General features: G+C 31.8%; 2 protein-coding genes across 5 annotated transcripts; one reads left to right on the forward strand and one right to left on the reverse strand.

Annotated features, from left to right (window-relative positions):
- Positions 1–238: 238 nt before the first annotated feature.
- Bma-ire-1 (PQQ enzyme repeat family protein) lies at positions 239–21,375 on the reverse strand (the record flags this gene model as incomplete). Of its 2 annotated transcripts, XM_043079166.1 has the most annotated exons (19): positions 239–595; positions 747–910; positions 1,440–1,563; positions 1,791–1,918; positions 2,163–2,304; positions 2,786–2,979; positions 3,205–3,367; positions 3,482–3,608; positions 3,868–4,058; positions 5,059–5,181; positions 5,382–5,494; positions 5,702–5,813; positions 5,972–6,103; positions 18,567–18,766; positions 18,997–19,088; positions 19,273–19,396; positions 19,542–19,715; positions 20,017–20,134; positions 21,289–21,375. In XM_043079166.1, 19 exons carry the CDS (start codon positions 21,373–21,375, stop codon positions 239–241), a joined length of 2,865 nt encoding a protein of 954 aa, XP_042935100.1. The 2 variants fall into 2 exon arrangements, with proteins under 2 accessions (XP_042935100.1, XP_001896616.2); XM_001896581.2 differs by lacking the exons at positions 5,702–5,813; positions 5,972–6,103; positions 18,567–18,766; ... (3 more) ...; positions 20,017–20,134; positions 21,289–21,375 and having other exon boundaries at positions 5,382–5,396.
- Positions 7,638–17,678, forward strand: Bma-unc-105 (Degenerin-like protein C41C4.5 in chromosome II, putative; the record flags this gene model as incomplete). Of its 3 annotated transcripts, XM_043079167.1 has the most annotated exons (16): positions 7,638–7,643; positions 8,776–8,887; positions 11,370–11,596; positions 11,942–12,040; positions 12,194–12,272; positions 12,742–12,981; positions 13,556–13,872; positions 14,145–14,302; positions 14,601–14,701; positions 15,125–15,285; positions 15,445–15,543; positions 15,617–15,819; positions 16,162–16,342; positions 16,460–16,601; positions 17,123–17,241; positions 17,469–17,678. In XM_043079167.1, the coding sequence occupies 16 exons, from the start codon at positions 7,638–7,640 to the stop codon at positions 17,676–17,678; spliced, it is 2,454 nt and encodes an 817-aa protein (XP_042935101.1). The 3 variants fall into 3 exon arrangements, with proteins under 3 accessions (XP_042935101.1, XP_042935102.1, XP_042935103.1); XM_043079168.1 differs by lacking the exons at positions 7,638–7,643; positions 8,776–8,887 and having other exon boundaries at positions 11,327–11,596; XM_043079169.1 differs by lacking the exons at positions 7,638–7,643; positions 8,776–8,887; positions 17,123–17,241; positions 17,469–17,678 and adding an exon at positions 16,861–16,964 and having other exon boundaries at positions 11,327–11,596.
- Positions 21,376–22,938: the final 1,563 nt, after the last annotated feature.

Consider the following 22,938-nt stretch of genomic DNA (forward strand, 5'->3'; position numbering starts at 1 on the left):
TTTTACAAGGAATAATTATAAATGCAAATTAAAGAATGAGTATGAATTAGAGTAAAATTTTATATACAATTCATTGCAAAACTTAGATTGACATTTTATTCAACAACAATATCAAGTTTTGAAATGTTTTCCTGAAATATTACAACATATGGAAAGCATTACAGAATTTATAAAGTGGGAAAGGAATGAATGAGAGATACTCTAAAAGCTTGCTTATATAAAGGATAAAGAGACTCGATTAATAATGTTTAGGACGTTTCCTACGTTTTCGATTCCGACGATTATCCACAATTGCTGTGGGATCTTCTGCCGTAACTATTTCTACTTCTTGTAAGCTTATATCAGTTGTAATCTTTCCGTCGGGATTTTCTTCATCGACAGTTTCTGTTTCTTTATCGTCTAATCTGCTGATGCTTTCTCTTTTTTTATTCTCAAATTCCACCTCTTGCCTGTCAAGTTCGGACTCTTTAATCTCACTTGCCGCCATTTCAGCTACAAATTCATCAGCTTTTTTGCGCGCTTCTTCTGAATAATACCTACTGAAGGCATGCTCGTTAGCACAACAAATCATTGCATCGTAGGTATGTTGCAATAACTGAAAGATGAAGTAACAAAATAACAAAAATGGAAATTATCCAAACCCTAGTAAGGATTAAAGACATAACCGGAATCCGGATTGCTTTGACATCTTATATCAAGTCATGAAAATAAATATCAGCATAGAGAAACCTATAATTATGTTTCACCTGCGGAAACCTATCTGTGAAATAGGTAACAAACTGATCTGGAACTTGACCAAGCGATTGTTGCACCTCTGTAGGTAATTCCTGATAGTGGTGTTTCTTGTTCCGCATTGCTCGCAATAGATCTCGAACTTTATTGCCTTTGTAAGTTCGGAATTTGCGTAAATCTACAATAAACAGGCCGGAAATCAGAAACAATCAACTTATCATAAAACAGTTAGATCAAGAAAATTTTGAAAAAACAATGGAATACTAAAAAATCAATTTCCATAGTTCTACACAAAAATTAACTTTCAAATTCTTTTTCATATATAAAAATAACTTTCATATTCGATTTTAATTATTAAGTATATTAAATAAAATATTACTTGATTATTTATTAACTAAACGAGTATGACTTAATTATACAGACGCATAATATTTATGATCCAACAGTAGCCACGAATTAAAATCAAATATTTGAATTCGGAAACTTAAATACTACCATAAAGAATTATATGCGACAAAAACATGATTATAATTCATTAAAAAAAACATCAACAAAAACACCATCATAACTCATTTCATAATTACGTGAGAAGGTGGACCATCAATTTGTGAGTGTCGAAGCTAAAAATATAAGCATTACTTATTTTTTTAACTTGAACTTCCAATTGTAGATTTTGAGTAGAAGTTTGGAATAAAAACCAAACAAACCAACTGCAAGGACGGGACAAATAGCTTGACGCCAATTAAAACCGATAGCAGAGCGAGCATTTTCTTCTATACGACGTAATAAAAAGCTATGTTCGCTTAATTTCTCGATACGATCACTGACATCCTAAACAGAATCCACTGGTACATTAAATGAAAAGGAAAGTGTCGTGATAAGTTTCAAGCTTCATTTTGTTTCAACTAGTTATCATGATGGGTTGAATGCCAAAAACAATAGTTTATCGGAAAGCAAAGGTAATATGTGCAGTCATGACTTTTTTAGCAAATTGACCAAAACAATCTAGTATATATCTTACTAAGCAGTAAGATTTACTGGAAATACGAAAATCTTACCATGAAAAATCTAAGTTGACGTTCTTTGTTCCAGAAAAATGGATGTATTGCTAGAGTAGCCGATACCGGGCGAAGTAGTGGATCACGTCGCAACATTGATTCAATCAAAGCAACTGCCATCAAGTTACCTTAATTAACGAGCTTGGGATTAACGAGTATAGTATGCAGCAATATGCTCAAAAGGCGTTTAAAAGAGAAAATAAATAAACTTATACATCGAAATATTTCATTTCAAATAAACTGCAACTAGCTAATCACTCGATTAAGTATACTGTCGACGTTTTCCGTTAATAAAATAACGTACAGTCATGATTTCACTTGAAATACGTGAACTTTTAAATAGAGCTTAATGTAGTTAAATTAAAACACAACCGGTCATGTTCAATAATTTTAGGCTGTACTCTCCTTGCATTATATTTGCTTGTCGTTTCAACTCATCTCCAAATGGATGACTTCCATTTGTTAATACGTAATAGTAAATACAACCAAGCGAAAAGACATCAACAGCGCAAGTCTAAAAATCATAAGAATTGAGGAATAAATGAAATAAGGAATAAGGTTTTCCAGGAGATCTGAAAATGTGCATAGTGAATATTATGTACAGTTTAATTTTTTTTCAGTCTGATGTTATTTACATAAATCTAGTGCCATGTACCAGAGACGACGTGATAAATATAAATGAATTTAGCATTTTAAATCATTCTTCTTGCAAGATAAATCACTGGAGAACGAAATATAAGAGTAGCAAGTCTTAATTCGAAAAAAGCTGATTATAAAAGGCGTCAACAAGGAAAACTAATTTAAAACATTTGGCTTTTGCCGCCTACAACTTTACATCGAAACTAACATGCAATGTAAAAACCTCAAATCGAATCGAAAACTCTCTTTCATTGCAGTACGATACAGAAGCAAAAACTGCCATTAAATTGCATATCATAACACTAGGGAATGAATTATAAATAACAATGAGTAGAAAGACTGAACAAAATACTTACAATACTTGCATCTGATATCAAAGCTTCTGGTGCGACCCAACCATCAGTGCCTATAAGACCGGATTTTCGTGATAAGGAATTACGACCTGCTTGAAGTCTCTTACAAAGACCGAAATCTGAGATCAGCGCTCGTACTGAATCCTGCCTGGTTCCTCTTGATAGGAGTACATTTTGCGGTTTCATATCACGATGCACTACAAAAAATCACAAAAAATAATAATTAAAAAATTCCAAAATTCCGTTTGCATCTAGATGACAGACAGTTCGGTCAATGTTTCAGCAAGAAAGATAATACTAAGAAGTATATGAGACGGAAGGAATAATGGAGTCGATAAACAATTTATTTTATATTAAAAAACTTCCATAGATAAGATATATGTCGAAATTTTGAAATTTTTTTGAAAAAAGTAAAAGTAGACCTATATTTATACTATGAAGATATGCAAGCCCTTCAGTTGCTTGATGCAGAATTTCCAACGGGATAAGAGGACACTGCTCTCGAATTTCCTTTCTTTCCACGTAGTCAAACAATGAGTAATCACATAACTCCAGTGCAATATAGCGAAAATTACTATCAGATTCCTAAAAATTACGGGTTTACACTTGCGCTTGAATTGGGGGAAACTATAGTTGATAAGCAGCAAAGATTTTAAGACAAGAAATAAAGGACAGAAGTGAGATTTAAACTATACCAACCATACAGAAATATCTGATAACATTTCGATGGGCATCACTTTCACGTAAAAGATCAACTTCGCGGTCTGCAAGTCGAATATCCGCAATAACTCGTTTTACAGCTACTTCTCTACCATCAAATTTACCCCTTTAAATCAAACTTCGAGTTATGTGTGAAATTTCAAAACTTTTAAAAAATATTATGCCATCTTTATAAGACTCTTTTTTGAGATCCATGAGATCCGATCATTAATAAAATGGTAAGCACTAGAAGCATCTCCAAGATGTCCACATAATCATGAATACAATATATGAACTTTGATATTTCTGACATGTTATATATGTTACACAACCGCCAGATAATTGGGTTCAATCACAAGACAGACTCAATGAGCAAGGCTTTTAACCTAAATACAACAGTTCCTTCGCATCCATGTCCGAGACGATCTTCTGGATTATACATGATATTTCCAGTTTGCAGCCAACCATGGGGAAGCCGCTGTAATTGCCGCGCATACAAAAAATTTCCAAAATTTTTCGATGTTTGTGCGTAATTTGTTCGCTGTTCTGGAGAGTTTTCCTGTTCATAATTCCGTAGCTGTAAATAGCAAAGCTCTTACAGATAAGATAATCTGGGAGAAATAGAAAAGCAGAAACCACTCATACCTCGATCTCTTGAAAACTGTTACCCGCTGCCGTGAGAAAATTTTCCTGGTGCCTTTTATTACTTTTTTTACTTTACTGTTTGTTATGCTTTTCTTTGCTTTGACAATCTAATAAATCCATAAATAATAGATCATGTTCTCGCAAACTTCCTTCAACAAAGAAGAAAAGATTTGTCATAAATTAACAATCTTAATTTTTCCCTATGTTTTGGAAGATGCAAGAGAAGTAATAAATCTCAGATAGATTACAAGCATTATTTATTAACTGTTACATAATGCATCAAAACCCAATTCCTATGAAAACAAATAACCAAAACAATGAAATAAACCAATTTTTCGCATTTTGTAGGACACTAAAGCTAGAAATAAAGGTTTTCCTGAGATTTTCAAAAGTGACCATACAACCAGCTTTCAAAATAACAATGCATAAAAAAGTGCATCTGCAAAAGTTAGAAAATCAGCTGCTTGCTATTCTTATGAAGAAAAGACGCTCATATATCAGAACAAGGATAGATGCTTAATCTAAGAAACAGAATAGTTCTAAAGATTTGGTGATGAAAAAACCTTAACATACCAATTATTAAATACGTTAACAAAATAACATCTACAGTTGTCATAAAAATCTGCAGAGAATCCTATGACACACACAAACGAAATCTCTAGTGAGAAGAAACTTTGTAAATGGCTTTTGTTAAAATTTGTGAAAAAGCAAAACTTGATCCGCAAAAAAACTGCATAAAGAAACAGTCTAAAAGAAAGAGACTAATACAATAGCTTAGCATTAATATTGGAAGTATCTGTTGATATGTATATAGAAAAATTCCCCTTCCTTTTAATCCTCGTGATCTTTCCTGTTAAAATACAATACAGCCTCCTGAAGTTACGTCCATTCGAGATGTTAAGTTTTCTTATAAAAGTCAATTTCAAACAAACCTTCTCCATAAAGAACCAGCAGGCAATGGCAAATAGTGTGGTAAATGAAATAACGATAACTATAACCAAGTGATTATTCCTCCACAAAGCGTATTCATCGCTTTTTGCAGTCTGAGCAGGTATCTAAATACACTAAGATAAAACAATGGTTTATATATATAAATAACTTTTCTAGAATTCAAATATTTAAGGACTGTAGCCCAGGTAATTTGCTTACGCGACGCTTCATAATAGAACTTGAAACAGCACAGAAAAAAGAGAATAGACAATGTCATTTTTGCCATCAGTTCAATATTATTAAATTTATGAAAAACAAATAAAACTTCTTCGGTTTGCATATCCGTCGTAACGAACGATAAGGAAGGATATCGTTGATGACGAATAATTCGCTGTGGAATAAGTTGTGATTGAGTCAACTGAGGCGGTTCGTGATAGCCTGAAAAAGGAAAAAATCAGCAATTTATAGTTATTACATTAAACAGTAAAATTTAAAATGAAAAAATTTGAAAAAAGTGAAAAAATTAGAAAAATTTATAAATCTGACCAATTCAGAAAATATGAAATTCGAAAATATTTTGTTACTGAGACATTATCAACCTACTAATTTTATCATTTTCAATAATTTTGGATAAGTAATACGCACCCAACACTAAAAACTCTCCATCGACAGTCTTGTGGGTAATTTTTGCTATATCCAAATTGATCAAAGCAACACGATGAGTCGATGGATTGATCTGTGTCTGTGGATCTTCGTTCTGAAAAGGAAGGTAAAGTTATTTTGTATGGCAGCGAAAATGATCATTTCTTGACAATCCCATTTTCTTTAGGCTTTCTTTAGGCTACAAATTCTGGAAAGATCAAAAAATAAACCTCCAATTTTTAAACATAAAATTTAAATTCGAATACAGCAAACCTCAACTACAACGGGTAATGGACCTTCTAGCAGTGGCGGACCAAGATACTTCGGTACTACGGTTATCGTACGACTGTCTATAAAAGCTGGTAATGCAAAAAGTCCGTACGTGTTTTCACCAACGTACAACGTCTGAAAAAGACTTCGAGAAGTCTCTTCCACAGATCGTGCTTGGTAAACATCATTGATCCACGCTTGAACCCCATTTTGTGCTGAATGCTGGAATATCGCTATTTATTTCGCAGTAAAGCAATTTTCGTAACAGATTAATTTGCAGAAGCTTTTCCTTCAGTACGCCACTCCAATATTTCATCTCATTTCTCCTTAGTGAGCTAATGAATTAATCTACTTCTTTGAATAACGTTTTCTGCGCTATAGTTCATTTTTAGAGAGAAAGTTGAATGATAGGAATTAATACAGTTAATTGACAACATGGATTTTCTGATAGCTTTTTCAAACAACTATCAAATAGCTTTTGATTTAATTATCAAAATTAAAAGCAAAATGAACAATCAAGCTAATAGAAATTCTGTCTGAATCTTCGCACCGTTTTGAAAGATTGTAGACTCTAATTAAAGCTAAAGAGCGAACCGTTAGACCCTCATATCCCTAATTTTGCTTTAACACACAAAAAAATTATAGTAACATATTTATGTGTTTCTAAAACTACATTATCATTTCTTCATCTCTCAAGATTTTCATGCTTCAGTGATGTATTGTTCTTCATTCTGATTGTCCCTATTTTCTCAAAACCGATTTTTTGCGTTTTACAATTTTAAGTATATAAATTCTACCAAATTTAACTCCAAAATTTAAGCAAAACAAAAAAACAAACAAACAAACAAACAAAAAGAGACAAATAAGAAAGATTTCTAAAAAATCATTTACAAGAAATCACACATTCATCGACACGAGACACCAGAAACACTGCTCATTATTCAGAAAAACAATTCGTGCCCAAAACTTAGGACGTATCTAGCCTAGACTGCTTTAGGAAATAAGCTAGCAAATCATTGTTCTTAAATGAAGCCAATTCATGTTTTTTTCCTAGAGTCATTCATGGTTAAAATAGAAATGTTTTAATTATAAAAATAGAAAATGAAATGTTTGTTATCAATATATGCTTAACAGGAAGTTCTGAAGAAAAAAAAAAAAAATTATGAAAAGTTGTACATTATTTGAATGATATCTTTTTTCAACTATCTCTGTTCTTTGCGGATCATATTATCGTTCTTTTCTCTCTGATAATATGTAAACAGCAGCGGAATGTTAACACCAGGAGTGTTAAGCAAATGTAATTAGTTCTGCTGTGCATTTCAGTCTGAAGCTCCTCCAGTTGTTACTTGTGTAGTGATAAAAAAAAGAAACTGTGAGCTAGATTCGTTCAGTTCTCTAATCTGATAACACTATTATTACCTTACTATACTGTGCTATTCATCTTTTTTGCAATTGAATTAGATGACCAAATTCTACCATTTTCAGTAATATTGTTGCTATTGCTGCATTTTATTTTAATTGTCCAGCGAATCTTATTTATCCAATTATTGTCCTATAAAACTTGCTGGTCATGGTTAAGTAAGTACAGATTTTATTTCTTTCTTCAACGAACTACAATTTCCATGGAATGCAACCATCGTATCGCAAGTATCAAGTAAATTAGACAAGAATGGAGGTTTGTACTAATTTAATTTATCACTCATTACAAATTTGTTTTGTTTTTTCTAAGCATATAACACTTACTATCCTAATTCTCTTTCAGCGGCTTTCTCTATTTATTGACATCAATTTTAATTACTAAAGAAATAAAAATCTTTTTTAATTACTAAACAATAGTTCAAAGTAAAATGTAATGCCTAATTTCAAAAATCAACTATATGTGAGCGTCAATTATCGTTTGGTGAATGGAAGTTTTCATTTCAATATGCATGAGTTTATGCTCAAATAACTTTACATGGATGGGTGTTTGAAATGTTAGTGCAGTAAAACCTATCCAACTTAATTTACTCCGATTAAATAAATGGAGAGAGTTAATAGAAGATTTTCATTTTCTGATCCCTTGGTTGAATACTTGAGTAATTCAAGTCGCCGATGAGTAAAAATTTTAATTTGTTTAAAAGTTTTTTAAGTGTAGAAAAGTTTACAAAATCTAAGTTCAAAAAGTAAACAAAACCAAACTAGTAAAACGAACAGGATAATTGATCAAGAAAATAAACAATAATGCATAAGGATAGAAACGATTCTGATTAAAATAAGGTTCAGAAAAAGCAGTATTTTTACCTTTCGACTGTTGTAAAATTTAAAAGCTTTATCAAAATTCTTTCCCTGTGAAAGTTTACTGACAGAATTTCTCAAGTTTCTGATAAGGTGCTAGTTGTCAGATTCAAAAACGTTCCATCAGCACACTTCGTTTTTTTTTTCTTCACTATATCAACTTTGCTTCCTTTTTCTTTGCTCTTGTGCTCTAACTCCGTTATCTATCCATTATCTTTGACAAATGATGATATATAGACAAACCAAGCCATTTAGCGCGGTGCAATTTCTGATAAGAACTCTCTGCAAGATATCGCACCCCAGCAAGTATTGACGAAAGAACCCGAAATTATTTCTTTTGTCCACTGATTTGAGCCGTTTAACTAACTAGTATGAAAAGCATTGCCTTATCAGTTTGCTTGGTGAACATACCTGCCGAGTTTTACATGACGCGGTCTCTAAGTATTTCCATCAGATTTTCTCTCATGCGATGATTTTAAACAAAAATATGCAAATTAAGAGGAAAATAGCAGCAAACAACAGTTACATTCCAGGAATCATCAACGGTACAGCAAAGGGAGAGTACTAATTTTAAGATTGGACGATCAAAATCCATTTATAAAGAATTGGCCTGGAATCATCTTCGACGGATATCCAGAGGAAGCGGTATGTTAGTAACGCATCATTTACTATAGGAAATATTTTAGAAATTTTAAAGAACGAAACACTTATTTCTGGAAGCAATAATGATTGAAAAGGGGCAGATCATGTCAACCTGTTAATGTTGAAGAAAGTAAATGATGATAATGAAACTGTCATCTATAGACAATATATATATTATTTTAAGTTTGATTTCAATTTTAGTAAATAGCAAAAGTAAAAGGATCCAACCTGAAAGTGCCTCGATATCAAGATATAAAACACAGATGATATCAAGAAACTTATCACATCCCGAAGCTTTTTAAAAAAGTACTTCAACTTTTCCAGATTACATAATTTTTCATGCATTATTGGAATTTTATTTTTGATTCATTTATCCAAAATGCTGTCTTTTTTTCAATGTCTTGTAACTTAAATTAAGTGATGAAGTAACAAGTTGGTATATTAATTCACAGCATTTAAAAGTGAGCACAAAAATTTCAACTAATTTTTCGGTATAAAAAAAATTAAGATCAATTTAATTTTAATTGAAACTATATCTAAAAATTAACGGTAACGAATATCTCTTCGATATATCATTCGGTCTATAAAAAAAAAACCTTACAAACAGCAAAGTATGGTAGAACATCGCGATGCAGTACAAAAATCTACTCTTGATATTTTCAACGTGCTTTAAAAAGTTTAATTTTGAAGTGTAGCATTAAAAAATTAATTTGAAACGATAAATTCAATTAGAAAAAGAAAAAATGAGATCCAAAAAAAGAGAATTCATCGCTAAAGAATATAAGTGAATACAAAATTTATATAGCATATAAAATATTGACCTGCATAATAATTCCAAACTTGTAAGATTCAAATCAATTATGGAACCACGTAAAATAATGGGTAGCATATATCACATCATGGAAAGATATGTTTTGTATAGAATGATATGCAATTAATTAGAGTTACTATTTCAAAAACAAGAAACTTTCGGAAGGTTCATTTTCGTAAATAGCTCAGCGTCGCTATTGGCCAATTGGCAGATAATTTAAAAAACGTCAAAAAAAAAGAAAAAGAAAAAATTGTATTAATGCCGGTGAGCGAGATGAACTACCTCATAGCATTAAAAAGTACGTCTCTTAACACTAATAACAAATCAATCAGTAGAAAAGTGAACCAAGCAATAATTACGAAAAAATTAGTCGAAGGTGAAAACAAATGGATGAAGAAAAGCATATCCAGTAATGCTTATGTTCATGTGTGTGTGTGTGTGTGTGTGTGTGTATGTATGTGTTCCAACACCCTGCTTGGACTATATTTTTTCACCATTAGCACCACCATTCATCATCATCTGTTTTGCTCAAATAATTGCACCTTTATTTCATTTGCTACCTATTTATTTATCCTTTAAGTATTAGCTATGCAGTACATTGTACATTTGGTGGATGAATGATAAATAGACTATGAACAAACAGCTTTTCATTTAATGACCTACAAAAATTGTAGTCGTATCAACGAGATTTTTAACGCAGAAGTAGTTCGTTTAATGAAATAAGAATCATTCAAATCAGTCTATTACTTTAACTGACTCATGACTGATTATATATTTCGACATAGACCACAAAGTAAAAGATGGAACGTTAAAACAAGTAGTCACCATTATCATTATCACCATCATTAACCAATTACCTTGAAATAAGAAGGCAGTAATTGCTCATTATTCTTAATTAAATATCCTGATGTATATTCTACCTAAGTTGCTTATTTTGCATTTGGATTTAAAGAAAAAAAAAAACACTTTGATCGCTCCTGCAACTAATCGTCTCTTCAGTAAGATATCAGTATGATAGCGAACACTGTTATAACTTTCTTTACTGTACCTATTTATCACAAATCTATTGAATATTCCCACTTTCATCACCGATTAAATCATCATAATCACTGTTATCGTTGTTATCACCAATACATCTAACTTTAACTGCAGAAATTACTAATACCATTATTTTCATTACAGACATCATATCTGCATTTTAAACGGTGCCACTGCCTTTTAGATTCAAGTACTATTTTTTAATTCAGATATAAAATAAACATTTAAATAGATTCATACTCAAGCAAGTGGTAAATTATCTGCATTTTCTGCCACTTATTCAGTGCAACGAACTTCTAAGACAGGTTACCTTATAGGCACAAAATGTTGCACAGGTTCGTCAAACATATGTGCTCGGGGACATTTTAACCACTGTAAATTAGGAAAGAAGTGAGAATATCAAATTTTCGCCATATCGAAGACTGACATATCTGGAAATCCTCAAAAATTAAGAAAAAAAGATACTAAGGTATAACAGCACATATCATGGAGAAATATAAAACGAAAGCGATGAATTAAACTTATTGGAAGATTAAAGCCTGATATTATTTTCCATTTCTTTTTAGGAACAAGGAAGGGTCGAAGTGGGTTGGATGAAGCAGAAAAAGAAGAAAAAGAGCAACAAAAAGTTTTCAGGATTTGGGAAAATCCGTGTCCGGGGACACTTCAATTATCGAGAGATTGTGCTTCGTTTCGAGCGACAGAGCACCTTCCATGGCATATCGCATGCTGCTCTTGCTTCAAATACTAAATGGCGTATCATTTGGTATACTGCATTTATTATTTGCTTTTGCGCTCTCCTTATCCAAATCATTCTGCTTATACGACGATATCGAACTTATCCCAAAACCGTTGATCTTGATGTAAGCGATTACTTTACCTATCTATTACAAAGAATATCTTAAAGCAAATACAAATATATTTGAAAAACTGAAGCAAGGAAAAGAAAGTGAAAATGAATACTTACTGAAATTTCAGTTAAAAATAAATGCTAATTTTAAAAGAATTCATAATAGAAGGTCAAGATAAATTCAATGCAATTTTTCGTCCGATTAATTTTTTAAATTGGTAGTTTCTCTTGGTCATTTGCATTAGCTCATAACATGTACTGGTCTCTTTTGAGGGCCTGAGCAACTTTTCTTAATCCATTTCAATAGCAAATAAAAAAATAAGTGAAAACGAGATGGTAGTTTAAATTTGCATTTAAGCTCAAATTCGAAAATGCTCCATTTCCTTCGATAACATTGTGCAATATAAATCCTTATAAAGCATCGATGATTGCTAAGGAAGGACCTACGAAAGCAATGGTATTTTTCACTCTTTTTTACAAACTTAGTCATCATTTTTGTTCTGATTTCCGGAATCTACTAATGGTTGAAACCTTTGGTTTTTGAAATTTCGACCGCACCCAACCATCGAATATTTAAAAGTTTTTTTTAAAACCATGCCTCACTATTCAGATGGATGCTTTTTCAATCGCTCAAAATCATCTAGAATCATATGGTATTTCTGCCGCAATTGAGAATGCTCGAAAAGAAGGTAAGATATGCATACATTGAAGTTGGTCTTTTTCCTTAAATTTTCAGAAAGCTACGTATTCTGTAAAATGATTAGTACTGCCGACTCTTAATCTTCCTCAGTTAATTGCCACCTTTAACTATTTGTAAGAGAAATACAAATTTTGTTCTAAAATGGTTACTGAAGTAATTGTTTCAGAAAGTGATTTAGAGAATTCACATTGAATTAACTTTTCAGAAATAATTTATTTCCCGCAGGTCAAAACACACATAATTTTAAATTAGAGTTGAAAAAAGAATGAAATTTCCACGAGCTCTATTTATCTGCAATTTGCACAACTTTGCTCATTTCTCTTTCCATTACTATTGGTTAAGCACAATCTGAAGGTTGCAAAAAAAAATAAAAAAAAGAACGGACTAGCTCATTCATCAAAAAAAATAAATGTAATTAATCCAGAAGTTTCTGCAAAATCCATTTTTTTTTTTTTCAGCTGCAAAATCGCGACGAACCAGAGCTTCCTTAGTCTCAAATCGGCGATATCACCAGGTCTACGTCCAATGTCTGTGTGAAATTAATTCAGTAACTGGTGAAAGAAAAAAAGGAAGCTGTTTTGCTGCATATAAAGGAAATATTTCGATCCAATTCACTGATGTTCTGGCACGGTTTTATCCCAGTAAATGTATTTGTCAGTTGGATTGGGTATCCAAAACTCTTTGGCCATGCTTCCCACGTAAGTTTTTGCTTATTTCATTTTTATTCTTACTCACTCCTTTCACCTTAACTATGGTTTACTTTAGTCAATTTGTTGTTTAATATTTATTTCGGCTTATGATTTGCAACTATTGGAAATATATTACCACATACTTTTAATTCTAGTATATATTAACATATACTTTTTCTGATTTTCTCAGTGCAATTAATCTAACAATAACTTTAAGCTTGTTTATATGATATAATCCTTCACAGTAACTATGTATAAGGGAAATCGAATATAATCCAATTATTTCATCATTAAGCCCGTTACAAATAATGAAAATTCGTTAAATTTACCTGAATAACACAAAAATGTAGTTTAAACAAAAAATTCCACTTCTGCTTTCAGAATTTTTTGTCGCTTTGTTCTTTTACACTATTATTCATACCATGGAATGGATAGTCTTAAAAAAAATCTCAGCTCTGAACTTCACTTCCTATGACTATCTTCCGTCTTTAGCTTTTTCCCATATTTCTTTATTTCTTTGTTATACAAACTAATCAACAATTATCTTGCTGACTTTAAATCCAAAACATTTGCCTACATTCAGATAATACATGGAATGAACGAGTATGTAAAGTATGTCTCGAAAATCTGGGTCACTGCCCGATGAAATTTTTCGAAGGGAAAGTCGGTGAGGAACAAACAAAATATCCCAGACGGAAGGAATGTCTGTGCCATCGCGAATATAATCATTGTATTGCAAACAACGAATATGGTTATATCCTAGAAATCAAACAAACAACGGATATTTTCGCACTGAATATTTCGGAATTTTTCAGACCGACGAAACCACGTACTATTACGACCACTGCTGCTACTACTACCACTCAAGCAGCAGAACTTAAAAAGGCTCTAGGATTTGAGGTTTATCGTTTTTTAAGAAATCTAAAAAATGAAACCTCGTTCTTTCTTTAATATCCAGATATTTCAATTCTTCAATCAAAGTCTAGAATCTTAATGTTTGTCTTCGATAGACTTAACTTTACTGGTTACATTCATTCAATTAAAAAGAGATTGACTGAAAAAACGAAATTTCAAGCCATATCTGAAGAAAAACAATCCAGGACGAAAAAAGGAAGAATGAAAGACATGATATCTTTTCATTTCCTTCTATTTGATGTAGTATTCTTTTATAGGGGCTGACTGATGAAATAGCTATTAAAGAGCAAGCCAAAGAGAATTTGATGTTTGCTGTTGGTGAACTAAATTATGAAACAAAAGTAAAGATGTCGCAACAAAAAGATGAACTCATCTTAAAATGTTCTTTCAATCAAAAAGATTGCGACATTGAAAAGTGAGTTAATTTCGAAGGAATTCCAGAAAATTATAAAAAGCAAATCAAGGATGAATAAGTGAAGATATTTCGATTTATAATACAAATTTCTACAAAAAGCTGTTTGGAGATTTGGAGATATAATCTTATATTTTCGAGATTTCACCAACGCTAATAGGATTTCATAAGTCATTTCTAAGCTAGGAAATTCATTTTTAATCCATTGGAACTACTAGTCATCCCCAATTTATACAACTTCTTACGTTTGTAAAATAGTCAGTGATTATCCAGTTCAATTTTTCATATATATGGTTTGCAGCGATTTTAAATTACATTATGACCAAACATATGGCAACTGCTACACATTCAACTGGAATCGTACCAAACAAGTAACAGCTCACCAGGCCGGTGCTAACTTTGGTATATTACAGTGAAAATAATTTTAGTTTAATAGATTAAATTGAATTTTTTTTTTCTCAGCACTTAAAGTGTTAGTAAAAGTGGCACGATTTCTGTACTAAACAAAAACCTTAATTTGCAAAAAGGAATACGTATGGTTAACTTCCCTCCTTAACGATAAAAATAGAAATTTAGCTATAAAAAACAGAAATTCAAAAAAAAAAAAAACAAATTCCTGCTATTCATTTTACATTCATTTTTTATAATCAGTGAAATTCAGTACTACATCTGGCACCATTCTCTCGAAAATTTTATCAAAAATCTTCCTGCTTTGAGGAAATCTATTAAAGAAATAGAATAAATAACTTGTACCATATAAAACTGCCAACATACTACCGTAGCACTACAAATGCTAAACGACCTTCAAGAATACTAACCCCATAGGTCTGCGTGTATTACTCTATGCCGATACTTCCGAATACTTGCCAACATCAGAATCCGTGGGTTTCCGGATAACCGTTCATGATAAGTGGGTGGTACCATTTCCGGATGCGTTTGGCTACAATGCACCAACTGGCTTCCTGTCTTCCTTCGGAGTCCGAATGGTAAGTCATGTAAATCGTAACTTTTAGTCATAATGTTAGAAATATTTGAGAAAACAAATGATGAGATTCGTAACAGAAGTGGAACTCTTTCTGCAGTTCCGAAAGATTAGAATTTTTCAAAAGTGACTTAAATTTCTAACTGCAATTGGATATTTTTAGAAAAAATTCAACAGACTTGTCCCGCCACATGGTCAATGTTTGGAAGACAATAAAGGCAACCTGGATACCATATATCCTGGATTCAATTACTCCACTGAGGTAAAAACTGAAATCAGTTATTAAATTCTCCAATTTTTGCACACATTTTGACACTTTTTTCTTGAAATTTTAGGGATGTCATCGAACTTGTACTCAAAAAGAGGTTAATCGCATATGTGGTTGCGCAAATCCCGCTTATCCGATACCTAATACAGCAACATCATGTAAAGTTAGTGATCACATTGCTCGGGAATGCATCAAAAATGCTACACTACACTCCAGTCGTCTAATTAGCGAAGGGAATCTAGCCGATTGTGTGTGCCACCAACCTTGCTCGTAAGTAATTTTTCGAAAAAATCGATCTGTTGCTTAAAAGGCCATTAATGATGAACAAGTGAATGTTCTAAGCTTATAACCGATAGTCTAGGATAAGATGCAGCCTAAATGTGTTGAAAGAAACTGCTTTCTGCACTGAAACACCTCTGTATCTCTTAACAAAAAATATTATATCTTTAGAAGTTTAAATATTAAAATTTTACTTCTTTTGGTGGAACTGGTGTGCCATAAGAAAGCTTAGACCCTACAGTAAATCACGAATCCTTAATCAAAATGATTTTAAAGTTAGTAACTCGATCTTCGTTTTGTAATTGAAAACTTTAAAATTTCGTCCATAAATAGGGAAGTGAACTATGAAGTTACATACTCAGCCGCTCGATGGCCTTCTGGGACAACAAAAGTCATGGAATGTGATGCTGTGGATGATCTCTGCATGGAGCGGTATCGTAGAAATGCTGCAATGGTTCAAGTTTTTTATGAAGAGTTGAACTATGAAACACTTACCGAAACACCTGCTTACACTGTAAGTTTGCTTACCATAAATAAGTAACCATTACCCTTTAATTTCTGAGTTATTTCGGAACCAAACAAAAATGTCCACTAAAATAAACGAGAGCACCATACACTATTGACTTTTCAGCTTACAAGTGCTTTAGCTGATTTGGGTGGTCTCACAGGCCTTTGGATAGGTGCATCCGTGGTCAGTTTAATGGAAATCCTTGCCTTAATTGTATATACAGTGCAAGCATATGTTAGAAAGCGGAAAAGGCAAGTTTGTTTAGGTTAAATAAAAAGAAACTAAGAAAGGTAAGCTTTCAAATAATGATAAGGATCAAATGTGAGAACAAGCATTTCCGGTTTATAGAAATAATAGCGGAAACATTAAATAATCTAACTCAACTTGAATTTAAGGCTTGTAATGTAAGTCAGAAAAAAATTTCTAAAGACATTATTCAACTGACAAATATCACTGCGATGATGTGGGAATATTAGTTTTACTACGCTGAAACAGTTACTTTCCTTATAATAGTCAAATTTCAGTTCTTCTACTGGGAAATTATGTCAGCCAAGTGTGTATCCAAGATATGTCAAACGATCTCTATCAACATCATTTTCAACAGTTTCGTCCATCAGGACGAAAGTAATCAGAATGAGGACACCGTCAGATAAGCTACATATCTCTACACCATCATTAAGAAGTAATGTATTATCAAGCAAAACAATCCAAACGTAAATTGATGCAGCAAATGTAATCAGTACTGCCAATTAGTAGTCAATACGTCTAACTTATATGTATTATCAGGCCAAAATGAACAAGAACTGATGGAAGATGAAGCCAGCCTATCACATAAGAAATCCAAGTATCTTCCGCCTGGTGTCGATTTACCATGCGAATGTATTTATGAAAACGGGAAGATCCAAGTTAGCCAAGATTTTTTTCTTTTTAATTTAAGGATAACAGAGTCTGTTTCCATCCGTTAGTGTCAGGTAGCAGAACGCAAAACGCAAAAAAAAAATAATAATAATAAAAACAATCTGATATAAGAGCTTCAGGTGACATATTATGCACTAGTAGATCAACAGTTTCAAATAACTAAGGGCAACACGGAATAGCTTGAAATTCTTGTACTACGAATTCATCATTTCAGTTAATGAACGCATTATGCCCAGAACATGGTTATATGGTCAGGAGAAAAGAGAACTCTGGGTTATATTTCCAAGTACCTGGATACAATGAAGCCGATTATGAAGAGGAAGATGAAGATGATGAAATGAATGAAAGTGATGAGGAAGAAATTACGGAAGAAAAACAAGAAAACGAAAGTTGGGAACATAGTAGTGGTGACAAAAATGACTGACAATAGAATGGCAAATCTGGCAGAAAAGTGGTGGAAAAACAGGCAAATATCAAGAAAATGATACCAGAAAAAGATGAAATGGTGAGAATGTATCGTGTTCCTCATAACATAAATGATGACAGCCTACGATTAAATTAATTAAAAATATAATTCTAAATAAATGTAGTCCACTCATTAAATAGCAATAATGAATATAAGAATAAAAATGCCAACCATAAAATCAAAACAGCATCAATATGACTTTCTTGATCCAGAAAACAGATTCTTAAAGTTTTTTCTCCAAAATTTTCCTTTTTTTTAAAAAAAAATACTTTAATAATAAACTATATACTACAAGTAAAGCTGCAAAAATAAAGCTAACATAAGAAATAAGAAATATGTAAACCAGACATGCAAAAAAGAAGGAAAATGAAGAAAGACGTGAAAAAGTATGCACAACATTTGAATGTTTCCCTGAGGAAACTTTCACATATAGTTGTTATTGTCTATAATGTTCCAGAACTAAAAATGCACAAATAAAAACTCTACAGTCATTAGTTTTAAAGTACAGTAAATAGAAAAGAAGAAATACGAGGTCGAGGAGAAGGAGATAAGAGTGAATAGTATTAATCCCTATTAGTTAGTATATAGAAGATAAGGTCGTAGCGTTTTAAGAAAACAGCAAAGTCTGAAAAAATTCAACCTGGACTCAAAACTTTCTGATTGTTGATTATCAAATTTCATAGTATACTTGATATCATTACTGTCACGTGAAATTTCGTTCAAACTAACATTTAAGATTTTAACTGCACTAACATTAGTCTAATAAAATTTCTGTTGTTTATTTATTAAAAAACTTCATTTCTTCTATATCATGAAATTTATCTCACATATTATTGAATGTATTACCTTTACAAACTCCTCCAATGTTTCCTTGCCAATAACTGTATATGGTAATCTATGTAAGCCATCGTTTTGAAGTATATACATTGCAACCACAGTATTTCCTACATCCAACTCCCAAGCTACACTTCCTTCTGCTGCATTCACTGCTAGCAGTCGACCACCCACAGTACTCGTAAAGTGTTGAAACGGATATGAAGGGTCAGCTAAAGATAACCAACAATTCTTTGCTGGTTGCTTTGTATAGATTAAAGTTTTTATAAATTACAGAGTAATTTATAAATTATTAGTTATATCACATTGTATCGAACTCTACCAGTATGATTACTAATAACTGCATTCACCATTCACTTATTTTATCACTCGTGTAAACCCCAATGTTAAAAGGAATTACGAAGATGTATTTATATATTATGCTTATAATTTCATAACTAACCAGGCAAGAGATGATTTGAATAATCGGTATACGTTGCATTCCATCGTCTATCTCGATTTTCTGGATCTACCATTGTTAATTTGTATTCTGATCTAAAAAGGAAGAATTCCAGAATCGACTGATTTGTCTACCTCACTAAACACGATGTTATTTTCAACCGTTATTTTACAAGCTCAGTTCAAAGATTTATTTAAACACAGCTAGTTAAAAATATTGTCCAGTGAGAAGCAACATTTAGTGATATACATGAAAAGATTTAATGAATGAATATTCAACCTTCCAATCAAAATACTGGTATTTTTATTAAGCGGGCACTGGGAATTTGTTTGCGATTGCGATAACTCCCCCAATTTTATTCCTTTAGTTGAATCAATCTCCAACCACACATCTTTCTTGCTTCCTGTAAAATGAATACCAGCTGTCATCAAACATAAGAGATTACTCAAATAACACCGTACACAAAAATATTCGTTTCGATCCAAATTTTCGCTTAAGGCCACAATACGAGCAATAGGCAAATTTTCAAACCATTGATTTTTTTTAACCTGCATAAAGAACACCATCCATAGTTCGACAAGGTGAAGCAGCAACAAGCTGTGGAATGGAATATGGCAACTTCTTTAACTGGCCATCTTTCAATATATATAAACCACCATCTTGCGGATCTGGTATAAAGGTGAAACCATGTCGAATGGTTTTTGGAGATATTAGTACTGGATCTAAAACTTTATCCAAATTGACGAAAAATGCCATTCGATATATTTCATTAAACTGTTGGTAAAACTCTTTTTTTTCATAACTTATTTTTTGTAATCCTTATGCATCTAACACTTCAAATCATATATTCTCATCTATCGGAATTAACAAAAAACAAAAAAGATAACCTCATCATCTGGATGTTGTAACCATCACGTTAAAATCAGTCCTTCCCAAAAATTTTCTTTCAATCAGTCTTTTTCAGACATTAGAATCAGTTCTTTCTAAAATACCAATATTATCAAGAAACAGAGACTAACTTACCTTCCTTCAAAGACCATTTGACTTCCCCGCTATGAAAGTCAATTCCTTTGAGATAACCATCAATAGTAGATACCAGCAATGTTCCACCAACGATAGTAGATGAATGAGACTGGACAATCTAAAAATGTTTCATTATGAAAAAAAAAGTTATTTCTCACATATATCGTTACTGAATATCAAATATTAGACAAAACTCTATTATTTAGAAACTGGCCCAAAATCTTTCTTCCTTTCTTTGAATAAACATTATCCTAAAATAAGTGTACCGATTTCTATATGGTCAAGTAAAAAAGAATAAACATGAAATTCAATAGAAGTGACTGCTCTGATTTCAGCAAACCCAACTTAGCTAACTTGTAACTGTATAGAACTACTGTCTGCAGTATAAAAAATTTGTGTTTACATGACTAAATTTCATTGGCCATTTCAATATGCTATGTTACACTCTCAGAGTGTTAGAGATATATGCAACTTCTTGTTTTATCCAGTGCAATGCAAAAAGAAAAAAAAAAAATGGAACTGGTACATCAGTTTCAATAACTTGGTCAACGATCTACAGATTTTTTCTTTCATCAATCATGTCTTTTCATTGCTCCAAAGTCTCCGTCTGCAGCTTTATTTAGATAAATATTTTGATAACTGTGCTTTCCGATTCTATGGAATAACACTAAATTTAAAACACATTGATCACAAATTATCATTTTCTATTATTATGACAAACCTAAATAATTTCCAAAGAAAACATACTTTTTCTCACTTATTTTCTATAGGTATTTCTTGTCATAAACAAAAACGTTTCTAATAAACTAACTATTTAACTTTGACACTTCTCCGGTTCGACTGTTTTGAATACTTGGCTAGCACTTTTAGATCTAACAATTAAGTTCATATTTCGGTGCCTTTTTTTTAAAGCATACTCAATTCCCAAAATAATTCTGCTAGGATAGAGGTACAACCACTAAGAATTATTCGATCTTTGCAACTTCAAATTCAACTCTAAAAAATTACAATACTTTCTGTCTATCAATCTCATTAACTAAATCGTCAATAAATTAACTCTAATAAGTCCAATTCTCTTGTGTAAAGGTTTTCTATAAAGTATCAAAAGAAAAATGCCAGCGCCTCAATATGCACAACATAATCTATTGAAATGTAACCTGAAAGAAACTATACCGCTTCTTATCAAGAATTACAGTGCATTTTGATATTTTGATATACCGTGAAGTAAAAGTTTCAACATTATCCAGATGTACTGATGTAAGAATGACTTACATCTTTAACTTTGGCCACTGATTCTGATGCAATAAGAATTAGAAATAAAGCAAATAAATTGTGCATATCGCGTTTGATTATATACATTCAGTACAGGAAACATGTGCGATCGAAAAAGAAAACACTTCTTGAATCCACAAAAGCTTCTTCGAACAGTATTTATCTGAAAATAATTTTTTGAAAAATAGAATTTGAAATTCTTCAAGAACATAGATAAACATAAAATTTACAAAAAACTTTTCACTTCACTAAAACACATGTTTCATTCTCCATTAAGCAAAAATTGAATTAATAAATCAGTGAATAAAATGCAAAAAAACAAACACATAAGACAAGCAGCAAAAAAGTACGGCACAATTGACGGAAAGCTGTAAACAATTCGCTCGAGTACTTATAGCTTCAGAGACACATATATCACCACGGCCATTATGCGCAAACGTTATATCTCTTCTTCAATGGAATGTGTATAACATAACACTGAGTCGCATTAATTAAATATAATTATGGGCTCTGTATAACTTCATAAAATTCAACAACATCGACCAATTTCAAAATTTTAATATTCTCATGAAACTCCGTGTTTGATGAAGAAAATTTACAAGAAAATGTGTTGAATATTGGAAAAAACAAGTTTCATGAAGCATGTTAATAAAGCCAGGAAATGATACATAAATGAGGCTATTCTACTAAAATATAATAAATCCAGCAGTTGCTTTATAGATTTCAGAATCTATTATTTTCCATCAGGTTAACCCAATACCATTATAAATGTTTTTAAATAACATTTATACATAGTTCACAATACATTGTTAAATTAAATTAAATATTGAAAGCGAGCATTTCTTAACTGGAATGAATCAAACAAATCAGAAAGATTTATTGCTATCGCATAATGTGAAGAATATAAGTTGCAAATTCTAAAATTAATCTTTCTTAAAAGTATTTGGAAGAATAATCATAGAAAAACTATGACAATAAAGACCAATAAGCTATTGAACATCATTTTATCAATCCAAACATCTAATCACTCTTCCTTATCTTTCTTATCGATGATATGCTTAAATGTCAGGATACATTTAACAGACATTATCGAAATCATTTTGTAAGTGTTTTTAGTTCAACTTCAATTCAATATTCCCTGGAAATTTAAATCTGAAAAAAACGATGGGAGGTTCCTATACAGAAATTATGAAGATTTTTCTTTTTTTGCGCTGAATAATTTAATGAGTTAAAAAATAAATAATTTGTAGAATGCATGAAATGTGCTGGCTGTGTCAACAATATTCACTACTTGTACTGGCCGAATTTTACATACAAAATGAGCACTTTTGAAAATGACTTCATTTCATGCTAATTTCTTGTATTTCTCCCTCTACCTAGTTATTTTAAAATTTGTATAAAGTCAGGCTGAAATTAGGAGAAATATGAATTCTTTTGAGAGGGAGAGAGAGAGAGAGAGAAAAAAAAAGATTTCTAATGACTCTTTTTCCACTACAAGGAAGAGATTTTTTAAAAAACTACTCAAAATTTACTCAAATCTTTTGACCGTTTGAAATTTTCAACTACTTATGATACCATTTGCTTCACTTTCTACTGCATATTAAGTATACATTAATGTAGATACATGTTTTCGAAAATTCCTGTCTATCT

This window comes from Brugia malayi (genome assembly GCF_000002995.4).
Source record: "Brugia malayi strain FR3 genome assembly, contig: Bm_v4_Chr2_contig_001, whole genome shotgun sequence".
In the NCBI taxonomy this organism is placed as follows: domain Eukaryota; kingdom Metazoa; phylum Nematoda; class Chromadorea; order Rhabditida; family Onchocercidae; genus Brugia; species Brugia malayi.